The sequence below is a fragment of the Entelurus aequoreus genome, linkage group LG22 (genome assembly GCF_033978785.1).
Source record: "Entelurus aequoreus isolate RoL-2023_Sb linkage group LG22, RoL_Eaeq_v1.1, whole genome shotgun sequence".
Lineage (NCBI taxonomy): Eukaryota > Metazoa > Chordata > Actinopteri > Syngnathiformes > Syngnathidae > Entelurus > Entelurus aequoreus.
In genome coordinates, this window is record NC_084752.1 from 26,483,650 (window position 1) to 26,505,634 (window position 21,985).

A 21,985-nucleotide genomic window follows, 5' to 3' on the forward strand; every position below is an offset into this window, starting at 1 on the left:
GGCACGGCCGCTCTACCAACCGAGCTATACCGCACTTGCATTCAGAGGAAAGGAGCTAAACCACGTTTAGATACCAGTTCACGCATTAATAACACAAAATGTGGATTGTTACGATGATGGTCAAAGATGTTTGGTAATGTAATCTGTGATATTTCTGCCTGAATAAATGCTTCTGATATTCTGCACATTCCAGGTTGCACAAGTTAATGGTATTGATATCTCTTCATGACAATGTTTTAACCTTTTCTATTTATTAACGAAATGTAATATTCAGCCTGTTTAACATTCTGTAATCGTGGACAATCAATTAGAACAGGTTACAAAAGAATATACACTTAATTTCAATCTTCCAAAAAAACTTTATTTAGGTAGAAATATCACATACTGCATTACAAAACAACTTTGACAAAGCATGATCGTAATGTAAGATGATTTTTTATTTGGTTATGGTGGTTAGAACGGAAGTGTGTGATTGGTTTGAGAAGAGGCGTCCTCTGTTTTTCCTTTCTGATGAGCTTTTATTCCATCTTATTAAAGCAGTTAGTGTAACAATCTACATTTTATGTTTTCAATGCACCCAACTGTATTCCAACACGGAAGTGAAACTCGTCCTTTCTGCAAGTGGCAAAGCGCGCCAGCAGGCGTCCAATGACAACGTCTCACGGCGATCGAAGATAAAATTGTCTTTACTTGTCGGTAGAACGACTTGCCGTGGCTTTAGATCTGGGATTTCCATAATGTACCCTACTCTTTGTGCATGTTTGCTCGCTATTTTCCCGTTTGGGGCTCAACAGTAACTGAACGGCATTACATTTTCCCACGCTACGGAATGGACCGAGGGTCAAAAAGGAGCGTTAAAGAATTTAGCGCCGTAAAACTAACTAATGGTTAATGCTATAGTATCGCGTTAACTTTGACAGCATTTATTTGTCCTGGGAAACGCTCCAGAACTTTGCAGATCCCTGTGTTATTTTTAACCTAAAGTCACATTTAAAATCAAACCCTTGGAAGCACTCTTTATAGCGTCATATCTTATCTATGCTCTCAGCACTGTGAGGTCTCTCTCTCTCTCTTCGCAAAACTCCCTCGCCCTTTTCCATCTGCGTCCGACCTCTCTCGGGGGCCTGCCTAAAGCATGAGGACACAAACAATATACTGCACACGGTCTCTTCCAACATATTCATACATTCATTCAATATTTATTACTCCACGCAGCAGTATTTAGCGTGGAGGTTAGGTGTCTATCACTGTGACACGGCCAAAGCTTCTAATATGGCAGTTACATCAGCTGCAGATAGCACTGTGTTATTTTTAACTGTGGGAGGCTTAGTCTTCCTCTCGCCTCCTGTCCTACTGTAACTTCTCACTCTGCTTGCACTCACTCATGGCACCCCAGTACCTCATCTGCTAAATATTCACATAGCAGCCATTGGCCGGCTCAGTGGCAGAAAGTCAGCGTCCAGTGGCACCTACTTCCTCCAAAAAAAAACAAGCTTAAAGTCTTCCCTTTTGGTTCACTTATTACGGTTTCAGTGCATTGCGTATTTAAAAGTGCCATTGAGTAGCATTAACTATATTGAGATTTGAGTACCCGTTTAAGTTTTCATGTTAAAATTAGGTAGGTGTAAAAATAGTTTAAGAGCACAGGAAGTATATATAAGTGTGTGTGGGGGGCTTAAAAAGACTTAAATGCATGGAATCATAAAAAACTAAAACTAAAAAATGTCCCTACTTCGTGGAAATTGATCGACCACAGGGGGTCTCGCATGTAACCCCCGCGATTAGGCATCACATTCTAGGCCCATTGTTACGTTACGTTACCGCCCCATACACACACACTTGGTATTTTTACATGCACTAAATTGGGGTACGCAGGCTTTATCTCTTGGTGTGTCAAAGAATCACTTGATTGAAGTTGTATTTTCCTATATTCAAAAACCGTGTTACTGTTCAAACTGTGTGTAATGTTACAGTGGCCAAAAAGATTAAACATACTTGTTAAATATAACCTCTGCCTTGTTTTTAATGTCTACGTAGGCCTACTACTGTATTTTAATGTTGGTCATTATAGCGGTACTTAGGGAGCCAATTTTTTTCTTAGGTGCTAATTGGTGAAAGAAGTTTGAGAACCACTGCACTAAAGAACACATTATTGTATTCTTTTTAAAACACATGTAAAACCCTTAATTACAGGCATGTGAGCACCCTTGGAAGAAAAAAAGAGGAAAACTTATGTAAAAAAAGAGGAAAATCAGCACAAAGTGCTGCCATGCAAGCCTTGAAAGAAAATTTTGAAAATGAAGACTACATTTCCTGCTAATGGGTGCATTTCTACCCTATATTTTAACTTTAGATTTATTCTCATATCAACCTCTTTGGGCTGTATTTTTGACACTTACATGTCCCATGAAATGTACCACATTATTTTTAGTTTTTCTTTTTGATCAAATTAGTAACATTATTATCATTAAAAATGTAATGCACAATTCTATAACATGCATGCAAATAACTCAAAGTATCCCAATTGGAGCCACCACCCCTCGGGTAATATGCTTCCGGTGTTGTGATCTCTGTTTACATCTGTCACGACATAAATATACTTTCTCGCTGGGTACTAATAAATACTCTAAAATTAAAACTGGTTTGGTACTAACAGTTTTTTTTAGATTGTGATCATTCAAATATGATTAGAAGCAAAGTAGACAGCCGTCAACGTTGTGGCTCTCGAGCAAACAGAGGCAACAACAAGTAAGCTAGCTAGATCATGGTAACTATCCTTTTATCGGAGTCTAATTCACGTTAACTGTTAGCATACTTGTGAGAACATTAACATGCTAACATTTTTTGCTAGCTTTTTAGCAAATTTTGTAAGTTTAAACCTAAAAATCATGAATTTGAATACTAGGCGCCATCTTGAAAGTAAGTTAACGTCCCTTATAGCAGCACGCTATTGTTAGCATTCTAACGTTTTAGTCTAGCTGTTTAAAAAACAACGTTAAAATTATGAGATGAAAAAAACAAAAATATGAAATAAAAAAAGTCATAAATATTTGATTAAAAAGTGAAATTAATAGTTAAAAAGTCAAAATTATAAAATCCAAAATAATAATTATTGGATAAAAAGTCAAATTATGAGATGTCAAGTCGTAATTATGAGGAAACAAATTATGATTACGAGATAAATGTTTAAATTATTAAATAAAAAGTAGAAATTATGAGATAAAAAGTAGAAATTGAGATATAAAGTCGAATTTATGAGATAAAAGTAAAAAAATATTAGATTAAAAAGTCCAAATAATTAGATATAAGGTCATAACTAATTGATAACAAGTCGAAATTATGAGGTAAAAGGTAAAATAAAATTAGATAAAAGGTCAAAATTATGAGGTATACAAGAAATATGATTATGAGATAAAATATTTATTTTGTTAGTTAAAAAGTAAACAATATGAGTTATAGAGTCTAAATAATTAGATATAAGGTCATAATAAAATTACAAATAGTAACATTTTCAAAGTATCAAGTCGAAATTAGTACATCAAAATCATGATTATGAGATAATAAGTCGAAATTCTGAGATAAAAAAGTTGGTGCTGTTGAGTAAGTATATGGATACCTGGCGCGATCTTGGAAGTATGCTAACGTTTCTTATGCAGAGAATAATTTCTCCACACCTAGTGTGTGTGTGACAATTAATGGTACTTTAACTTTAACTTTTTAACCTATACTAGTATGCTTACACTTTAGATAATTTTGTATGTTTTTGATACTCGGTGCTGTCAAGCAAGTATTTTGATACTTTCCGCCATCTTGAAAGTATGCTAATGTCTCTTCTATCAGCATGTTAAAGTTTGCATGCCAACATTTAATGCTAGCTTTTTAGCTAATTTCAAATGTTTAAACCTAAAAATCATGGATTAGAATACTTGGCACCGTTTTAAAACTCTGCCTGTTTCGACCGACCCCAGGCCAATTAAGGCAAGGCAAGGCAAGGCAACTTTATTTGTATAGCGCTTTTCATACACAGGGCAGACTCAAAGTGCTTCACAGACAACAAAGTGAAATGAAAGAAAATAAAAGCAAAATTAAAATGCAGCCAATAAAAATAAAAACAGTGCAGACGTTAAAAGTTAAAAGATTAAAAGATTAAAAGATTTAGCTGAAAGCTAAGGTGAACATAAAAGTCTTCAGTCTAGTTTTAAAAGTAGTCAGAGTTGGGGAAAGTCTGACATCTTCAGGAAGTTTATTCCAGCTATTTGTTGCATAGTGACTGAATGATGCTCTCCCTTGATTTGAGTTTACTCTTGGAACCGCTAACAGATTGGTCTCAGAAGATCTTAGTGATCTCGAGGGCTTATATAGTGGGAGCATATCAGTAATATACTTCGGCCCTAGACCATGTAGTGGTTTATATGTGAGCAGGAGGATTTTGAAATCAATTCTCTGATGTACCGGGAGCCAATGTAAGGATTTAAGAATTGGTGTAATTAAGGGCACAGATAGCAGGCCCATCAACATTTCCTTGGGAATTTTCTAGTTTGCTATATTATTGCAGACTTTCAAAATCTCCACTTAATTCCTACTATACTTACCGTCACCAGGTTTTAAGCAAATCAATGATACGCAGTTCAGTAAGACATTTAAAAAATGTTCCTGTATGACGTGCTGACTACAAAATTGCATTTGTTGCAAATATTGGGGTATTTTCTTAACCACATTTTATTTATGCAAGCAAATAATAACCTGTTAATCATGATTAACACTCCAAAATTAGTTTAAAAAAGCACATAAATATAAAGATAGAAAACTAAATTTGCCTCTCCATAGATTGAGTCTAAACAATGTGTCAGTGTCTTCCTGGCAGAGATGTGAGAAGCCCTGCTGGAAAGGTTATAGTGTTTTTTTAAACTAGAGAGCCACTTTACTGTTCTGTAATTGGTTAACCTCGTAAAGATGCGTAAACAAGGTACGTACGCACACTGACTCTCCTTGTTTGCGTCATGAAGTCCATCTGAGGCAGCCATAACTGGCATTAGTCTCTGTGACACACATGCACACACACACTGAACAAAACAAATGTTACCCTTCCAGTCATCCCCCTTGTTCCCTTTTGGCTTTAAGGTGACGATCACAGCTGCTGTCACACCACTGGCCTATGATGATATATCACTGACGGTACGACATATGGAGAGGACTTACAGGCAGAAAGGTACTGTACTATTTGTACTACATTTGTATGGGGGACACCGTTACAAAAATGACGACATTTGGGATAATTAACCTGCTTATTAAATTTTTGCGAGATAACAGACTGAAAGAGGATGGTTCCCAGAGTCTAGAAAACCCTGCAAACCAGGACAGGACACAAATACAGAAAATAAGGAAAGACAAGAACATGCGAGATTTGACGTCATAGGGCGCTTTTCTTCCTGTCACTCACACACACTGATAACCAGGAGAGATGGAGCTGTACGGGACAAAGGCCAACTAAAAACAAGTATCTGACAGGTTGGGCAAGTTAGCTAACAGAGTAGGAGTTATGGTTCGTACTTGAAGACAATGGTGAGAGCAGAGTCCCCAAACAATTGTTCAGCAGCTCCAGTAAGAAATATGGCTGTGACTATTCACTGTTTTGATTGTTGACTAATCAAGCACTTTATTAACGATTCCTCCACTAATCAGATAGTGTACACCTATTGAGTGGCTCTTATTAGCCATGGGATTTTAAATTCAGCTTGATATACAGTATTTTAGTCTTTAGTCAATAAAGATGACTTCTTTGTTCAGAAATATTGATTTATGCTGCTCATTAAGCTGCTACAAAAATAAAAACACCAATTAAACTATTATCTATTTAAAAGCAAGCTGTAGAAAGGCATCAATTGTACCTGTCATTTTCTTTGAACAGCAAAAATAATATAAATACCATAAGGAATACAATTTGAAACTCAAATACGCCACACAAATCATTATCATCCATGCAATGTTAATCTTATTGATTCTAAAAACGTGCAAACAAGTATGTAGACAAAGTTTAGCTGGCACACTTTGGCTACGATGACAGTTAAAGCTAATTTTCACACACTTAGCTAGCTATAAGTTAACAACAAGCTAACAGCTTAAAATGTTCCCGCATCACAGACGCACTAGCATGAAAAACAAGATCTGTTTGGTAATTTGAGCAAGTTATTAATGTTTTTTTTACATGATTAGGGTGAAATGTTTTCACACTTTCAATATTTTCGTTTGCGGTGTTGTTGGAGTGGACACACTTCATGTTTGTTGCCTGCACGCTGACTTGTACATGTCCGCTTTCACCGACTATTATCTACAAATACATTTGTCGGCAACAAATATCATTATACATTTTTGTCGACAATATCGACTAATTGATGCAGCATTAGTAAGAAACATCCATCCATCCATTTTCTATATATAATGTCGTCATTAGGACCACAAGTAAAAAAGAGCCTATTCCAGCTGGCAGGGTACAGGATAGGAGTACATCCTGAACTGCTTGCCAGCCAATCACAGGGCACATACAAACAAACTCTACTTGACCTCATAGTTAAGTCCAATTGCGCCAGCAATCTTGTTTCCCATGAGACACTAACAACAGTAATGGTACCAACACAAAAATTACAGCACAACAAACACACAATGAGCAACACAAAGAGCAACTTCTGTCAAGCAAGCGGAAGTATCTCTAACCATTTAACTTAGAAAACTTAACTTCGAAAAGACACAATAAAGTGCCTCGATATTGCCATTAGGAAAAACTAAAATGACTGAATAATAAAATTAAACTGTGTTGTAGGGCTTAGGGCGTGGCTTACTGGCTGGTCTGCTAGTCAAAAAGTCGCCAAAGTAATGATTGCAAACACATCTTTACACCATGAATTTATGATTACAACCCGTTTTTTTATGTAAGTGTGACATCATTATTATCACTCTGCTGAATGAATGAATGAATGAATAAATTAATGCATTATTTAATTAATTAATGTGACTGCCAATATGGAGAATTGTATATCCAAGATTAAATTATTCTCTAATATTGACTTTCAGACATAATGGAGGAAATCATACAAAGTACGTTTTTGTGGAGGACAGTTAAGGTACTTCACACACTGCAAAAAAGAGCTGTCAAAATATAAGGTAAAAAGACTAGATTTTAGAAAAAAAATTGATATTAACTCGCTGCATAGACATATAATTTTACTTGATAATGCATCCTAAATTAAGATTTGTACATGTAGAAATTAGCACGACTTTTAAGATATAATTTAGTATTTTATTTTGGAAACAAGCATTATTCAATTTGCAAATCTTAAATTAAGCATCCTCGACATGTAGTTTCTATGTGGAGGAAACCAAAATATCTTATTCGAATAGATATTTTATCAATTTAAGCTTTTTTAAACTAGAACAGAAACATATTATTATTAATGCTAAAAGTAAGATTAGTCAATGACTAAAAATAAGTAAATGGCTCTTAAAACTAGGGATAAGTTTAAATCTGGACAAGTGGAAAATAATTTGCAGTTCTTAAAAATAAAGCAGAAGGTAAAAAAGACTCAAACATGTTTTTGTTAATTGTATCAAAGAAAATAAATGGGACCATTTTTTAATTAATTACTCCCTTATTTTTCTTGTCATCATCTTATTGAGCAAAGAGTATTAACAGTGATTAAAGCATATGAATTTAATTTAAAAGAAAACAAACCTGGTGTGAAGATCACCGTACATCACTGTTTCAGACTATTTTCTTAGGAAATACAGTACATTCAAGTACATTTTGAAACATTTTTTTTTTTTCCCATTTCAAAACTCCGCCTTAGCAAACAAAAGCTATATAGTATATCTTAATACATGGATTGTGTCATTATTTTTCTCCCAATACTGTACTCATGTACTTACGGAGTTTCAAGGGAAGCAGTATAGGCTTTGTAAATGTACATTACATACTCAACAACATGACTGATGGTCCCACATACAGCACATGAGACAACAGCTTAAGTACTTTGCGCCATCATAATAACAGACCTCTCCTGTAGCTGTTGCTAATGTTAAGTCAGCATGCTCCAACAGGGCCCGCATGACTCCATAATTCACCAGCGACACCAGCACCACACGGGCACAAAGTAAACTTACGTCGGGGTCCAACTCCTCCAGTTCATTTTCTAACCGCTGCAGCTCTTCTTCAGAGAGCTTCATGAGCAGCTCGTCCTCGTCGACGTCTCTGTACTTCTCCATCTCCTTCCTCAGCACCGACATGATGGAACACACCTGGGAAAACAACTGCCACTCTAACTTCTAATATATGTACGCCATTTAATCACAAGTTATTTCAGAGTTGTGCTGTTGTTCCGAAACATAATTTGTCTTTTCTGACTTATAAGTGTTGTTACAACGTTGAATAATTGTGTTAAACAATGCCAAAGCGTCCAATCAAGAGGTTCATGCATTTTGGAGTGGCTACATTGTGACTTAGTGGAAGCATTTACCCTATTTTCCACACTATATGCCGCTCCATTTTTTCCCCATGCTTTGAACCCAGCAGCTTATAAAACAGTGCGGCTAACTTAAAGATTTTTCTTCGTTAACGGCCATAATGTTTTGTACTCAGCAAATAATTTTCATAAAACAGACAGAGACACTGACAAGGTGTGTTATCGTTTATGGATGAGTTTGTTAACTGCAAGTGCTGCGGATGGAAAATGTATTTCCTGTTTCGTTCCTTGAACCCGAAGTATTCGTCCATAGCGTTTCTGTTGAAGGGGATTCTTCATTCATCACTCCAAGCAACGTTTGTAAGTTTTACAATATAACTAAAGTAATTCATACTTGCTAATCCGTCCCATGCGAGATGTCTGTAGGAATGTTTTCATGCATATTTGTACGTGTTATCGTACCAGCGTCGAGCCAGCGTCATTAGCATTAGCGAATAGGCTAATACATTTACAAGTGTCTGTGTTAGTATTTTTATTTTTTTAAACATTTGTTTATGGGATTTTTAAAATATACAGTCCAAAAATACAACCAAACAAGTAACCGACAAACATTATATATAGAATAATATAATTACTAAATTAACTAGAAAAAACATGCATCAGTCAAATAAGAACTGTACAGGCAAATACTGACATCAAGCCACAGACTCCAAAATGTCCCCGACACAGTGTAGCGATACACAAAAGCGGACAAAAGGCTCATCAATTATCTACCTTTAATCGAGTTAAGTATTTGAGATTAAAATTCCCACCAAAGCATATCGAATACATACTATCTGGACCACAAGAACATGTTTTTAATGTAGATTAAAATCCTCATACGTCCCTTTCACTACTGTACACTAAGGGGAACAATGTACAAATTCTGCCAGGCAGCAAGCTGAAAACGTCTGATTAATTATGTTCTACGTATAGAAAAATTATCTCACCTCAGTAAAATCCTTCAAATGAGAAAGACAATATGTTGGCTCAGCGGCTGCAGAAACCCCACATTCACTGGGAGGGAAAGAATAAAACCTGTGAATGGAAAAAAAACGGTTGCAATCAAATTGTAATGCAATTGTCGTTCGCTCTTCATCTTCACAATACTTATCTACAACAGTGATTCTCAAAGCGGGCTCCATCTAGTGGTACGCCAAATAATCACTTCTTTAAAGTACAGTGTTTTATTTTCCTATTCAAACACAGTGTCAGTGTTCAAACTGTGTGTAAAGTTATCATGGCCAAAAATATTGAATATACTTGTTAAATACAACCACTGCCATGTTTTTAATGAATACTTACATCTACTACACTACTGCAGTTTAATGTTTGTACATTAAACTGAACCTCTGATATACAGGAATGATATGTTGTAATATTAGGCAGTTCTTTCATAAAACACTGTTACAGTTATAATACTTATATATGGCAACACAGCTTATTGTACGTCAGTCTTATTTTTCCCCTGTCAGAGGTCACCGCAGGGAGTCAATAACATGAGCAACTTTGGGTTTTTTTTCACACTGGATGCCCTTCCTGACTCAACCATGCTCGGGGAAATTGTGCTGCACTAACTATATTAACACATACCTTTATTAACTAAAAAACTGTTTTACATACATAGTCCACCCCCTTCGAACTTCCTGGGGATCGAACCGGGGTCTATATTTCTCTGTGCTGCAGCCATGAGACAAGCATCCAAAAGCAAAGATGAAGAAGTGGGCTTAAATCCAAATAATGCTGTGGGTCGGCTGGAAGAAGCTGACCTGCTCTGCAGACAGCAAACAGAGCTGGGTCTGTATTTATAAAGTTTCTGCTTCTGAGTGCACTGAGTACGCAGGTGATACAGCTGAAGTAAAAGTGATACTCAATCTTTGCGCAACACTTACTATATCATCACATAGTTACTTGAATGCACCACAGTTAGTTTGTGTTCTAGCCCCACTACCAAACCAGGAACACATGGTATAATATCCTTTGACAGTGTAGTGCTGCGCCTTCCCTGTGTGGTGCATATTGTAAAAGTTTTCATCTTAAAAATAAACACAAGTGCCATCAACTATAAAACACGTGGCTGTAAAGATCTCACAAGAGCAGCCAAAAAACTCTTAGCAGCTAATAAATCAGCGAATAAAAAAAAACAGAGCAGGCAGCAGAACTTGTTGTTAAAACTGTTGAGCGGACTAATCCTGCTCAACGTCTTCAGTCACAACGCATGATGTCACTGTCGCGAAAAAAAACAACCCACCAGCTTCACTTCCAGTTACACACAAGTGCATTGGGAACATTTTATTCCAGAATGGTAAAGACGTGTGTATTTGGAACATTTCACTTAAAAACAGAAATGTCTCTACTCATTTAAGGCTGAGATTTACAGGATTCTCACTTTATGACCAAAAAGGAAATATCTACTGTATATTGTCTGTCTACTATCTATTCCATGGAGAACCGATTAAAAAATATATTGTAGGTGCCTCGGATTTTAGACCTGAGTCGATTTGACCATGCACACATGGCCTCTTTGATACATTTTGTGCATCAGAGATGATATAGGTACATTTTTGCTAAGCTATCAGAACAAAACATTCACATCACATCTTATCTCTGTGTTATAGATAGCAAAGCAAATTAGTGTATTAGCTATCATCTCATTATTAATTGATTTAACTTGTATTAATTTATTTTCAGAATAGTCAGGAGACCCAAAAAAATAATAATTATTTGGTGCCCAAAGCAACATTTTATTTAGAGCCTCCTACTGTTATTTTTATATTTTATTTATGTGAAAGTATTTTTATACTTTTTAAAAATCTAATCTAAATTGAATTAGATGCATGTTTTGTACCGAAAAAAAATACATTTTAAAATGTTTTCCACAAAAAAAAATTTGTGGAAAATATTGATTTTAACATTATTATTTAAATCTTACCAATCCTACTGAGAACGGGATTTGATCCCGGTAAACCTTCTTTTGAGACAAGCATTACAGTTTGGAAAAAATCACCCCAAACGTGTCCCATTAGTTTGTGCTGCAACATTTATTTTTATAGAAAATGGATGGATAGATAACTGTTATAGTTTGTATTTAAATAAAGTTTTATGGGGCTGGTCATGAATCAAAAAACATAACTCTAATAGTTAGACAAAAGATTTTTGCAACACAAACCAGCCCAAACGATTGGAACACGTTTGGGGTGATTTCTACAAGGTGAGGGGGCTGAATGACATCACTATTCAAAAAAAGGCTTTCAGAATAACTTAAAAACCACAACGGAACAAACAAAACATTTTACAGCACAAACGAAGCAGAAACAATTGGGACACATTTAGGGGGATTTTGACAAGGTGGAGGCGGGGACAACTTCACAAAAGTTATTCTTATCAGGCAACACCTGTCTTCTACTGCTCCGTCTTCTTATTCTCTGGCAGACCAGATGTGGTGCAATGCATTTATGAGCCAAATAGCGCCACATCTATTTGTGGCTGGCAAACGCATGTAAACAAATGTATGGGAAACACTGATTCTAGCTAATAAAATATTTAATACCTCTAAATGACATGTTCCTCAGAGTAACTTAAAGGAGCACAATACAACACTTCAAGTCAAGAAGCATTCACCAAAACATTTTGACAGGCCTATATGTTTTTTGATGGCTGGTTAATAATATCACAATAATAATTACAAATAATTAATAATAGTAAACGAAATAATGATAATAGGAACAGGTACGATTATAATGGAATAAAATAAAAAATAATGATATACTGTTGACAAAAGATTTTTAGATCATTTTAAATATCATAAGTGACACAAATCCTTATTTCTTATTAATGATTTCCCCTTACACACACATATGTATATACATGTGTATATACATATATATATATATATATATATATATATATATATATATATATATATATATATATATATATATATATATATATATATGTATATACATATATATGTATATATATATATATATATATATATATATATATATATATACATACATATATATATATATATATATATATATATATATATATATATATATATATATATATATATATATATATATATATATATATATATATATATGTATATATATATATATATATATATATATATATATATATATATATATATATATATATATATATATATAGTACAGGCCACAAGTTTGGACACACCCTCTCATTCAAAGTATTTTTTTAATTTTCATGACTATTTACATTGTAGATTGTCACTGAAGGCATCAAAACTATGAATGAACACATGTTTTATATTCTAGTTTCTTCAAAATAGCCACCCTTTGCTCTGATTACTATTTTGCACACTCTTGGCATTCTCTCGATGAGCTTCAAAAGGTAGTCACCTGAAAGGGTTTTCACTTTTCAGGTGTCATTGTTTTGATGCCTTCAGTGACAATCTACAATGTAAATAGTCATGAAAATAAAGAAAACACATTGAAATGAGGTGTGTCCAAACCTTTGGCCTGTACTGTATATAAATATATATATATATATATATATATATATATATATATATATATATATATATATATATATATATATATATATATATATATATATATATATATATATATATATAAATATATATATATATATATATATATATATATATATATATATGTGAATATACTGTATATATATGTGTATATACTGTATATATATACATATAAATATACATATTATAATAGAACTACTTCAAAATGGGTTTCATAGGCTATATGCAACAACATTATTAATATTATTTAGTTAAAACTATTATTAATCAATTTGTTAATTTACTAATAATATCTGGTTACTTTTGATTGTAAAATGGTTCTATCTACACTTCTGTTAAAATTGAATAAGCACTCATTATTCTTTAGTTTCAATACTTTAAATTAGTATCCATCCAATACCAAGCACAGGTGCAGTATTGTCATGCCAATGCTGATACTGATACTACACATTTTTAAGATCAGTGAATATTTACCTTTTTGATGACAATTATAATCAGACAAAAACACAGAATAGTGGTGTCACAATATCAATTTCAGATTTAAAATGATTTCCTACTATTGGCTCTAATATAAATCCTTTGGTTTTTGCCCTAAAGGTCCTCCTGTATCCAGCGACTTTTTCCTCAGTTTGTAAACACTAACAAAGAAACAACAAAAGATTATCAGATATTAAGAAATGTCTATCTAATCACTGTTGTATCGACCATATACTGATACTAAACTTGGTATCGTTACTGTCGATATTTGTATCGATCCACCCCCCTTTGTTTACATTCAGGAGCGGTTAGCGGTTAGCAAACCCTCCTACGGTGTGTAGTGTAGCATGCTTAGCTATTTCTCGTCCTCCAGTGATAATGCCACTTGTAAGAAACATAGTTTATTTGCTGCCATTACCACCAGGATTACTGACTCGCACTGTAATACTGACATTAGCCACTAGGTCGCTAGCGAGGACCCTGTACTGCATTGAGGATGCGTTTGTTCGTTTTTCGAGGTCAAATTTGCAAGACACAGCTGGAATGTGTCATCACAATAACGATCATAATAAAAGCTCTATCAATGGCCAAATTTATATCAAGTATAACGTAAATCGCGCAACCCCTTATGATAAACCTGTGTGACGTTAATAAGCTTTAATAAACTAAAAACTATAAAAGTTAGACTGAAAACTTTTGCAGCACAAACTAGCACAAACGTTTAGGTGAGGGGTCGGCAACCCAAAATGTTGAAAGAGCCATATTGGACCAAAAATTACTAAAAAAATATGTCTGGAGCCAGAAACATTTTTAAAAGCCTTCAATGAGTGATATAATGAAGTCAACACATGATATAAGTCTCTATATTAGCTATATTAGCCTACCATCAAAATGACAGATAATGTGTCATGAGACATGCAGATATAAATAAAATACACAGAGGACATAGGAAATTAAAGGCCTACTGAAACCCACTACTACCGACCACGCAGTCTGATAGTTTATACATCAATGATGAAATCTTAACATTGCAACACATGCCAATACGGCCGGGTTAACTTATAAAGTACAATTTTAAATTTCCCACCACACTTCCTGGTGAAAACATCTATGTATGATGACGTATGCGCGTGACGTCAATGGTTGATACGGAAGTATTCGGACCCATCGAATCCAATACAAAAAAGCTCTGTTTTCATCCCAAAATTCCACAGTATTCTGGACATCCCCGTGATGTTGACATAGTGGGGGCCGGGGGTCTAGGTATGTTAATAACACATTAAATACAAGTTAATAATGTAAAACATTAATAAAACGATAAAAACTAAAAAAAAAACGGAACAGCACAAACAAAAATATTTGCAGCACAAATGATTGGGACAAGTTTGGAGAGATTTGGACAATGTGTGTGTGTGTGTGGGGGGGGGGGCAACTTCACACAGGTTAATGATAACTGACAATAACAAAACTTTAGTTAGTGCACACAACAGCATATCATAGCAGTCCTCAGAGACCATGCAAATATCACGCCCTCTAAAGCAGGCTTGTCAAACCCGCTTTTATTGAGGGCAATTATGGCAATTATATATCGTAATTATGGCTGCCCTCAAAAGGCTACATTGAAAGACATGGTGGGCCACTTTAAAAAATGTGGCGGCCATATGAAATGAAGTGCCGGGCCAAATCTAGTCCCTGGGCCTTGAATTTGTATAGACTTTGTGAATGCTTTGAGGAGGTAGGTATAGGTTATTTTTTGTTTTAACTATTGGACAATTTGAACATGTCCTGGCATCTCCTCAAAGTTTCTGATTAGCTTTTATAACTATTCTTATTTTTAATTTTTTTACGATTTTTTCAAAAGATGTTCTTCTTTCTAGAACAGTGATTCTCAAACACAAGTAGTACACAAGTGCCATCTAGCGGAACGCCAAACAATCGCCAAAATAAATATTGAAATGAAGTTACTCGAGCCGTTATCACAGTGTTACTGTTCAAACTGTGTGTAACGTTAAATAATAAATATACTTGCCTTGTTTTTAATGAATACTTAGACCAGTGGTTCTTAACCTGGGTTCGATCGAACCCTAGGGGTTCGGTGAGTCGGCCTCAGGGGTTCGGCGGAGGTCAAAACACACCCGACTCATAGTGTAAATACAAACTTTTCCCTATCGGCGTATTACGGCTACGGCAACAGCTGACTGGTTTGCAGGTGTGTAATTTGTTGTGAGTTTATGCACTGTGTTGGTTTTGTTGTTTGGACAAGGTGATGTTCATGCACGGTTCATTTTATGCACCAGTAAAAAAACATGGTAACACTTTAGTATGGGGAACATATTCACCATTAATTAGTTGCTTATTAACATGCAAATTAGTAACATATTGGCTCTTAACTAGTCATTATTAAGTACTTATTAATGCCTTATTCGGCATGGCCTTATTATAACCCTAACCCTCTAACCCTGACCCTAACCCTAACCAAATAACTCTAAATGAAGTCTTTATTACTTAGAATATGTTCCCCTAGTGTCCAAATAACTCTAAATTAAGTACTTGTTACTTAGAATATGTTCCCCATACTAAAGTGTTACCAAAAACATATAACTTTGTCTTGAATTTGATAAAAAAAAACATTTTATTTTTCACTAAAGAAGAGTTCGGTGAATGCGCATATGAAACTGGTGGGGTTCGGTACCTCCAACAAGGTTAAGAACCACTGACTTAGACTACGCTACTGTGTTTAAATGTTGGCCGTTACGGGGGTACTTGCAGAACCAATTTGTTTTGCGAGGTGGTACTTAGTGAAATAAGTTTGGGAACCACTGGTCGAGTGGTTGAAGAAAAGTGTGATCATGCGCGTGTCGTAAAGGTTAAACATCTCCAGTAGCTCGGTGCAGACAAATGTAGGTCACAGAAGAAGTGATGGCCAGCATGCCAGCAGACAACTGTTGCACTTGTTGATTGAAAGCCTGATTATGCAAGGCACCATCATGCTGATAAGTTCTATAATGCAATGCAACTAATTACACTTTCAAAGTGAGGACCCACACACATTTTAAATTAAGTTACCTCAAGTAAGACGAAGACCAGAAGGCGGGCCCACATTACACCAGTTTTAAAATCTCTGCATTGGCTCCCCGTGTGTATCAGGATCAATTTTTACACCAGGGGGTGCTCCACTAACCACGTTAAACCCAGATTCCGAACTAACAAAGGTCTTAACTCATTCTCTTTCTATGCCACATCAATGTGGAATGCGCTCCCAACAGGTATAAAAGAAAGGGCATCTCTATCCTCCTTCAAAACCGCAATAAAAGTTCACCTCCAGGCAGCTACAACCCTAAACTAACACCCTCCCCGGATTGCTAATAATCAAATGTAAACAATCAAATGCAGATACTTTTTCTTTTTCTTATGCCTTCTGATCTCTCTCTCTCTCTCTCTCTATGTCCACTACTTGATGTCCATACCCCCCCTCCACACCCCTGATTGTAAATAATGTAAATAATTCAATGTGATTATCTTGTGTGATGACTGTATTATGATGATAGTATATATGATAGTATATATCTGTATCATGAATCAATTTAAGTGGACCCCGACTTAAACAAGTTGAAAAACTTATTCGGGTGTTACCATTTAGTGGTCAATTGTACGGAATATGTACTTCACTGTGCAACCTACTAATAAAAGTCTCAATCAATCAATCAATTAAACATTCTTTTTTTTTTGGTTTATAAATGTTTTTATGGTGAGTCAGAAGTGGCTTTGCACTGTGAAGAGACGTTAGCCACTAGCAAGAATGTTTACTTCTTACCGAAATGAGTGTCCCAAGTGCAATACGTGTATTACATATCGTCATAGGAAGTCTTTCACAGGCTGTAGTAATATTTTGCGTGTATTTACGTACCTCCACCGGCGCTATTTATAGCCGGACGGTCCGGCCGGGTGACAGCAGCAGCGCCGAATACTTTGACCAGATATGGTTCCCTCCGAGCGGCGTTGAGTTGGCGCTCCTCAAAGGAACCGGGGATCGAACACAAGTCCCACACTACACGACACGGTCCATGCCCTCTGGCACAGGAAGTGAGACCGGGAGTTGGTGCCGTTCAGGAGCGGGATAACGAAAGGTTGCCTCCCCCGACCCTGGGCTTCCGTTGGCGGATTGAGGAGGCTGCGAGTCATCTCCCGCAAAGGGCAAAGCAGAGAGGACCTCCTCCCACCATAAGCCGCCCCCACCCCCCATTACACCCGCACACGCACACGCGCGCGCACGCGCACGCAGGCTGCACTGTCACTCCAGTGACGTCATGAACATTCGTGCAACTCTTAACATCCGAAGTGAAATATTGAAATAAGATCGAACAAAACAAGTAACAATGCGAGAAAAACGAGCAAAAAAGGCATAATGTAGTGAGACTAAGTTTAAATGTTGATACTAAAAACCTAGGCCGGCGTCTCAATATAGTGATACCAGATATCAATCCGATACAAGCACTGTAACAAGTATCAGATTAGTGCAAGCTAGACGGTGTCCTTAACTGAACAAGTTAAGGACAACTTTGTCACTATAAACCACAGGTGTCAAACTCAAGGCCCCGGGGGCCAGATTTGGCCCACCACTTGATTTTAGGAGGCCCGCCACATTATCAAAAGTGGTCCGTCATGTCATTCAATGTGGTCGTCAGATCATTTAAAATGGCCCACCATGTCGTTCATTGTGGCCTTAATTACAATGTGGCCCTCAAGAAAAACAGTTATGACACCCCTGTTACAAACAAATATAAATTATTATTGAGCAGATACAAAGTTTCCAAGGCAGCAGTGTTTTAGAAATTGCATCCAGTAACAAATGTGTCTGCATCACTCCACTTACGCCATGGTATTAATTATCCACTAGTTGTTGCAAAAAAACAAAACAATTACAACTCCACTTCAACTTAAAGGCCTACTGAAACCCACTACTACTGACCACGCAGTCTGATAGTTTATATATCAATGATGAAATCTTAACATTGCAACACATGCCAATACGGCCGGGTTAACTTATAAAGTGCAATTGTAAATTTCCCGCGAAACTTCCGGTTGAAAACGTCTATGTATGATGACGTATGCGCGTGACGTGAATGATTGAAACGGAAGTATTCGGACCCATTGGATCCAATACAAAAAGCTCTGTTTTCATCGCAAAATTCCACAGTATTCTGGACATCTGTGTTGGTGAATCTTTTGCAATTTGTTTAATGAACAATGAAGACTGCAAAGAAGAAAGCTGTAGGTGGGATCAGTGTATTAGCGGCGGACTACAGCAACACAACCAGGAGGACTTTGAAATGGATAGCAGACGCGCTATCCGACGCTAGCCGCCGACCGCATCTATGATCGAGTGAAGTCCTTCGTCGCATTGTCGATCGCTGGAACGCAGGTGAGCACGGGTGTTGATGAGCAGATGAGGGCTGGCGTAGGTGGAGCGCTAATGTTTTTATCATAGCTCTGACGAGGTCCCGTAGCTAGGTTAGCTTCAATGGCGTCGTTAGCAACAGCATTGTTAAGGTTCGCCAGGCTGGAAAGCATTAACCGTGTAGTTACATGTCCATGGTTTAATAGTATTGTTGATTTTCTGTCTATCCTTCCAGTCAGGGGTTTATTTCTTTTGTTTCTATTTGCATTTAAGCCCGATGCTATCACGTTAGCTCCGTAGCTAAAGAGCTTCGCCGATGTATTGTCGTGGAGATAAAAGTCACTGTGAATGTCCATTTTGCGTTCTCGACTCTCATTTTCAAGAGGATATAGTATCCGAGGTGGTTTAAAATACAAATCCGTGATCCACAATAGAAAAAGGAGAAAGTGTGGAATCCAATGAACCCTTGTACCTAAGTTACGGTCAGAGCGAAAAAAGATACGTCCTGCACTGCACTCTAGTCCTTCACTCTCATGTTCCTCATCCACAAATCTTTCATCCTCGCTCAAATTAATGGGGTAATCGTCGCTTTCTCGGTCCGAATCGCTCTCGCTGCATTGTAAACAATGGGGAAATGTGATGAGCCTTTCAACCTGTGACGCCACGCTACTTCCGGTACAGGCAAGGCTTTTTTTTATCAGCGACCAAAAGTTGCGAACTTTATCGTCGATGTTCTCTATTAAATCCTTTCAGCAAAAATATGGCAATATCGCGAAATTATCAAGTATGACATATAGAATGGATCTGCTATCCCCGTTTAAATAGAAAAAAATCATTTCAGTAGGCCTTCAACTTAAACACGGAGTAAGACTTGTCATTAGACAGTTCCAAGGCTGGCAGATGCGTCAGTAATGCTGTAGTCTCGCGAGAGAGAGCGTACGTGACGCGGGGGAAAAAAATAGAGTCAAGTGGCACACTCAGCTGCCAAACAATTCTGATTCATTCAGAAAATAAAGCAAATAAAACTTAAATATCAAAATCTGGAGGCACTTGAAGGCTACATCGAAGAGTGCTACGACCGTCTCGTCATGGGGAAGCCATCTAAGACGCCAACGTCTAAAAGAAGCAATCATTCATCGTTATTACCCTGTAAAGACTGTGATGGTTAGATACAAGAAGGACATTGATGTTACCTGCACCTTATGTAACATGCATCCAGAGACTGTTTACCACCTGTTTTGGACTTGTGAAAGCACTCGATCACTATGGCAGGGCATCTGTCGCTTCATCCTGGACAATATTCATGACAAATTTGTGCTTTGTTTTAAAGATGTGATATTTGGTTTTACACTATATGAACAAAAATTTGAAAAGGAATGTTACCTTTGCAACCTCATTATATTATTGGCTAAGTTTTATATTCATAAATGTAAGTTTCTCAATACCCGACCTGTCTTTTGTGCCTTTAAAAAAGAGTTAGAACTGTACATTAAGACACTCTCTACCTCTAGCAACCAGAAAGCTGTGAAGACGATTATGCTGTGTTCCAAATTTGAGTTGTTTACTGAAATTGAGTGAGCCTATGGCTTTGCACTTTGTTTATATTATATATATGTTTTTTTTGCATTCTATTTTAGTTACTTTGAATTTATAACCCCCTGGCGCTGCTTTGTATTCTTTTTGCACTGTTTTGTACTACTTTTGTACTTATTTGATTGTTGAAATGTATAAATAAAACTTTAAAAAAAAAAAATTAAAAAAAAAATTAAAAAAAAAAGAAATAGAAAGAGAAAAACAAAACAAAAAACATAAAAGAAAAAGAAAAGAAGAGAGTGGTGGATTGAACAGGTAGTGAAATAAGTAACATAAAAAGGAAAACAAAAAAGTAAAACAGTAAACATGTTGGTTTACCAAAAGAGAGAGAGCGAGCGTATGGTGTTTACGTGTGCGCTATGATGACGCACAGGTGTATTGTGAGCAGGGGGGGAGAGAGGGATTGAAGCATAATGAAATAACAAAAACAAAATACAACATTTACCGTGTTTCAGACGCTAATAATACAGCCACGGCGTGGCTTCCGGATCACGGTAAAATTGGCCGTTGATGAAAAGTTTATCCACCGCGATGACTGCACGGCATCCTTCGGTGATAAACTTCTTGCGAAGCGGAAACAGATGGCGTCGCCGGTCGACAATTTCCTTAGGAAACTGGTCGTTGATGCTGAAGTTGGATCCTTTCAGCTCTCGACCCTGGTTCCTCACTCGCTCCTTCTGCTTGAAGTGTTCGAATTTGGCTATGATGGGTCTCGGCCTCCTGTTCTCCGGCTTTTTGGCCCCAAGCCGGTGGACGCGATGGAAGGTGATGTTCCTGATGGTGTCTGCTGGAAGCTTGAGCTGATGTTCCATGAAGGACTTGATGGTTTCCTCTGGATCTTCCTCGGTCTTTTCCGGTATCCCCGCGAAGACCAGATTGTCCCTCATGCTTCTCGCCTGGAGGTCCAGCATCGTCTCCTTCATGCTCCTGTTGTCCCGGTTGAGTTGCGTCACTCCGTCGGTGAGGGTTTTAACAGTCTCACGAAGAGCGGCGTCCTCCTTGGCGAGAGACATGACCTGCTGTTGTCCGAATTCCAAACTCTCACGGATGGCTTGGAATTCCTTGTGGAGCACCTCAACAAGTGCGAGGCGGCCATCCAAACAAGTCAGCCTCTTGTCGATGGAATCCAGGATGTCGGTGAAGTTTGTACCGGGTGGTGACACATGGCCAGGTGAGTCCTCCGGGCGGCTTCTTTTAGACGTTTTTTTTTTTTTTTTTTTTTTTCCTCAGTTTAGCCCAGGAGCTCTTTTTTTATTTTTTTATTTTATTTTTTAATTTTTTTGTTTTTTAAAGTTTTATTTATACATTTCAACATTTCAACAATCAAATAAGTACAAAAGTAGTACAAAACAGTGCAAAAAGAATACAAAGCAGCGCCAGGGGGTTATAAATTCAAAGTAACTAAAATAGAATGCAAAAAAAACATATATATAATATAAACAAAGTGCAAAGCCATAGGCTCACTCAATTTCAGTAAACAACTCAAATTTG

General features: G+C 36.7%; 1 protein-coding gene across 2 annotated transcripts in view; it reads right to left on the bottom strand.

Annotated features, from left to right (window-relative positions):
* LOC133639673 (tropomodulin-1-like) overlaps positions 1-17,654 on the bottom strand; it is a 51,153-nt gene extending 33,499 nt beyond the window's left edge. For both annotated transcript variants that reach the window (XM_062033181.1, XM_062033180.1), the window contains exons 1-3: positions 17,411-17,654; positions 9,443-9,530; positions 8,155-8,289 (exon numbers count right to left, since the gene is read on the bottom strand). In XM_062033181.1, the coding sequence (XP_061889165.1) occupies positions 8,155-8,277 (123 nt within the window). In that variant the 5' untranslated portion in view covers positions 8,278-8,289; positions 9,443-9,530; positions 17,411-17,654. The remainder of the gene's footprint in view (positions 1-8,154; positions 8,290-9,442; positions 9,531-17,410) is intronic.
* Positions 17,655-21,985: the final 4,331 nt, after the last annotated feature.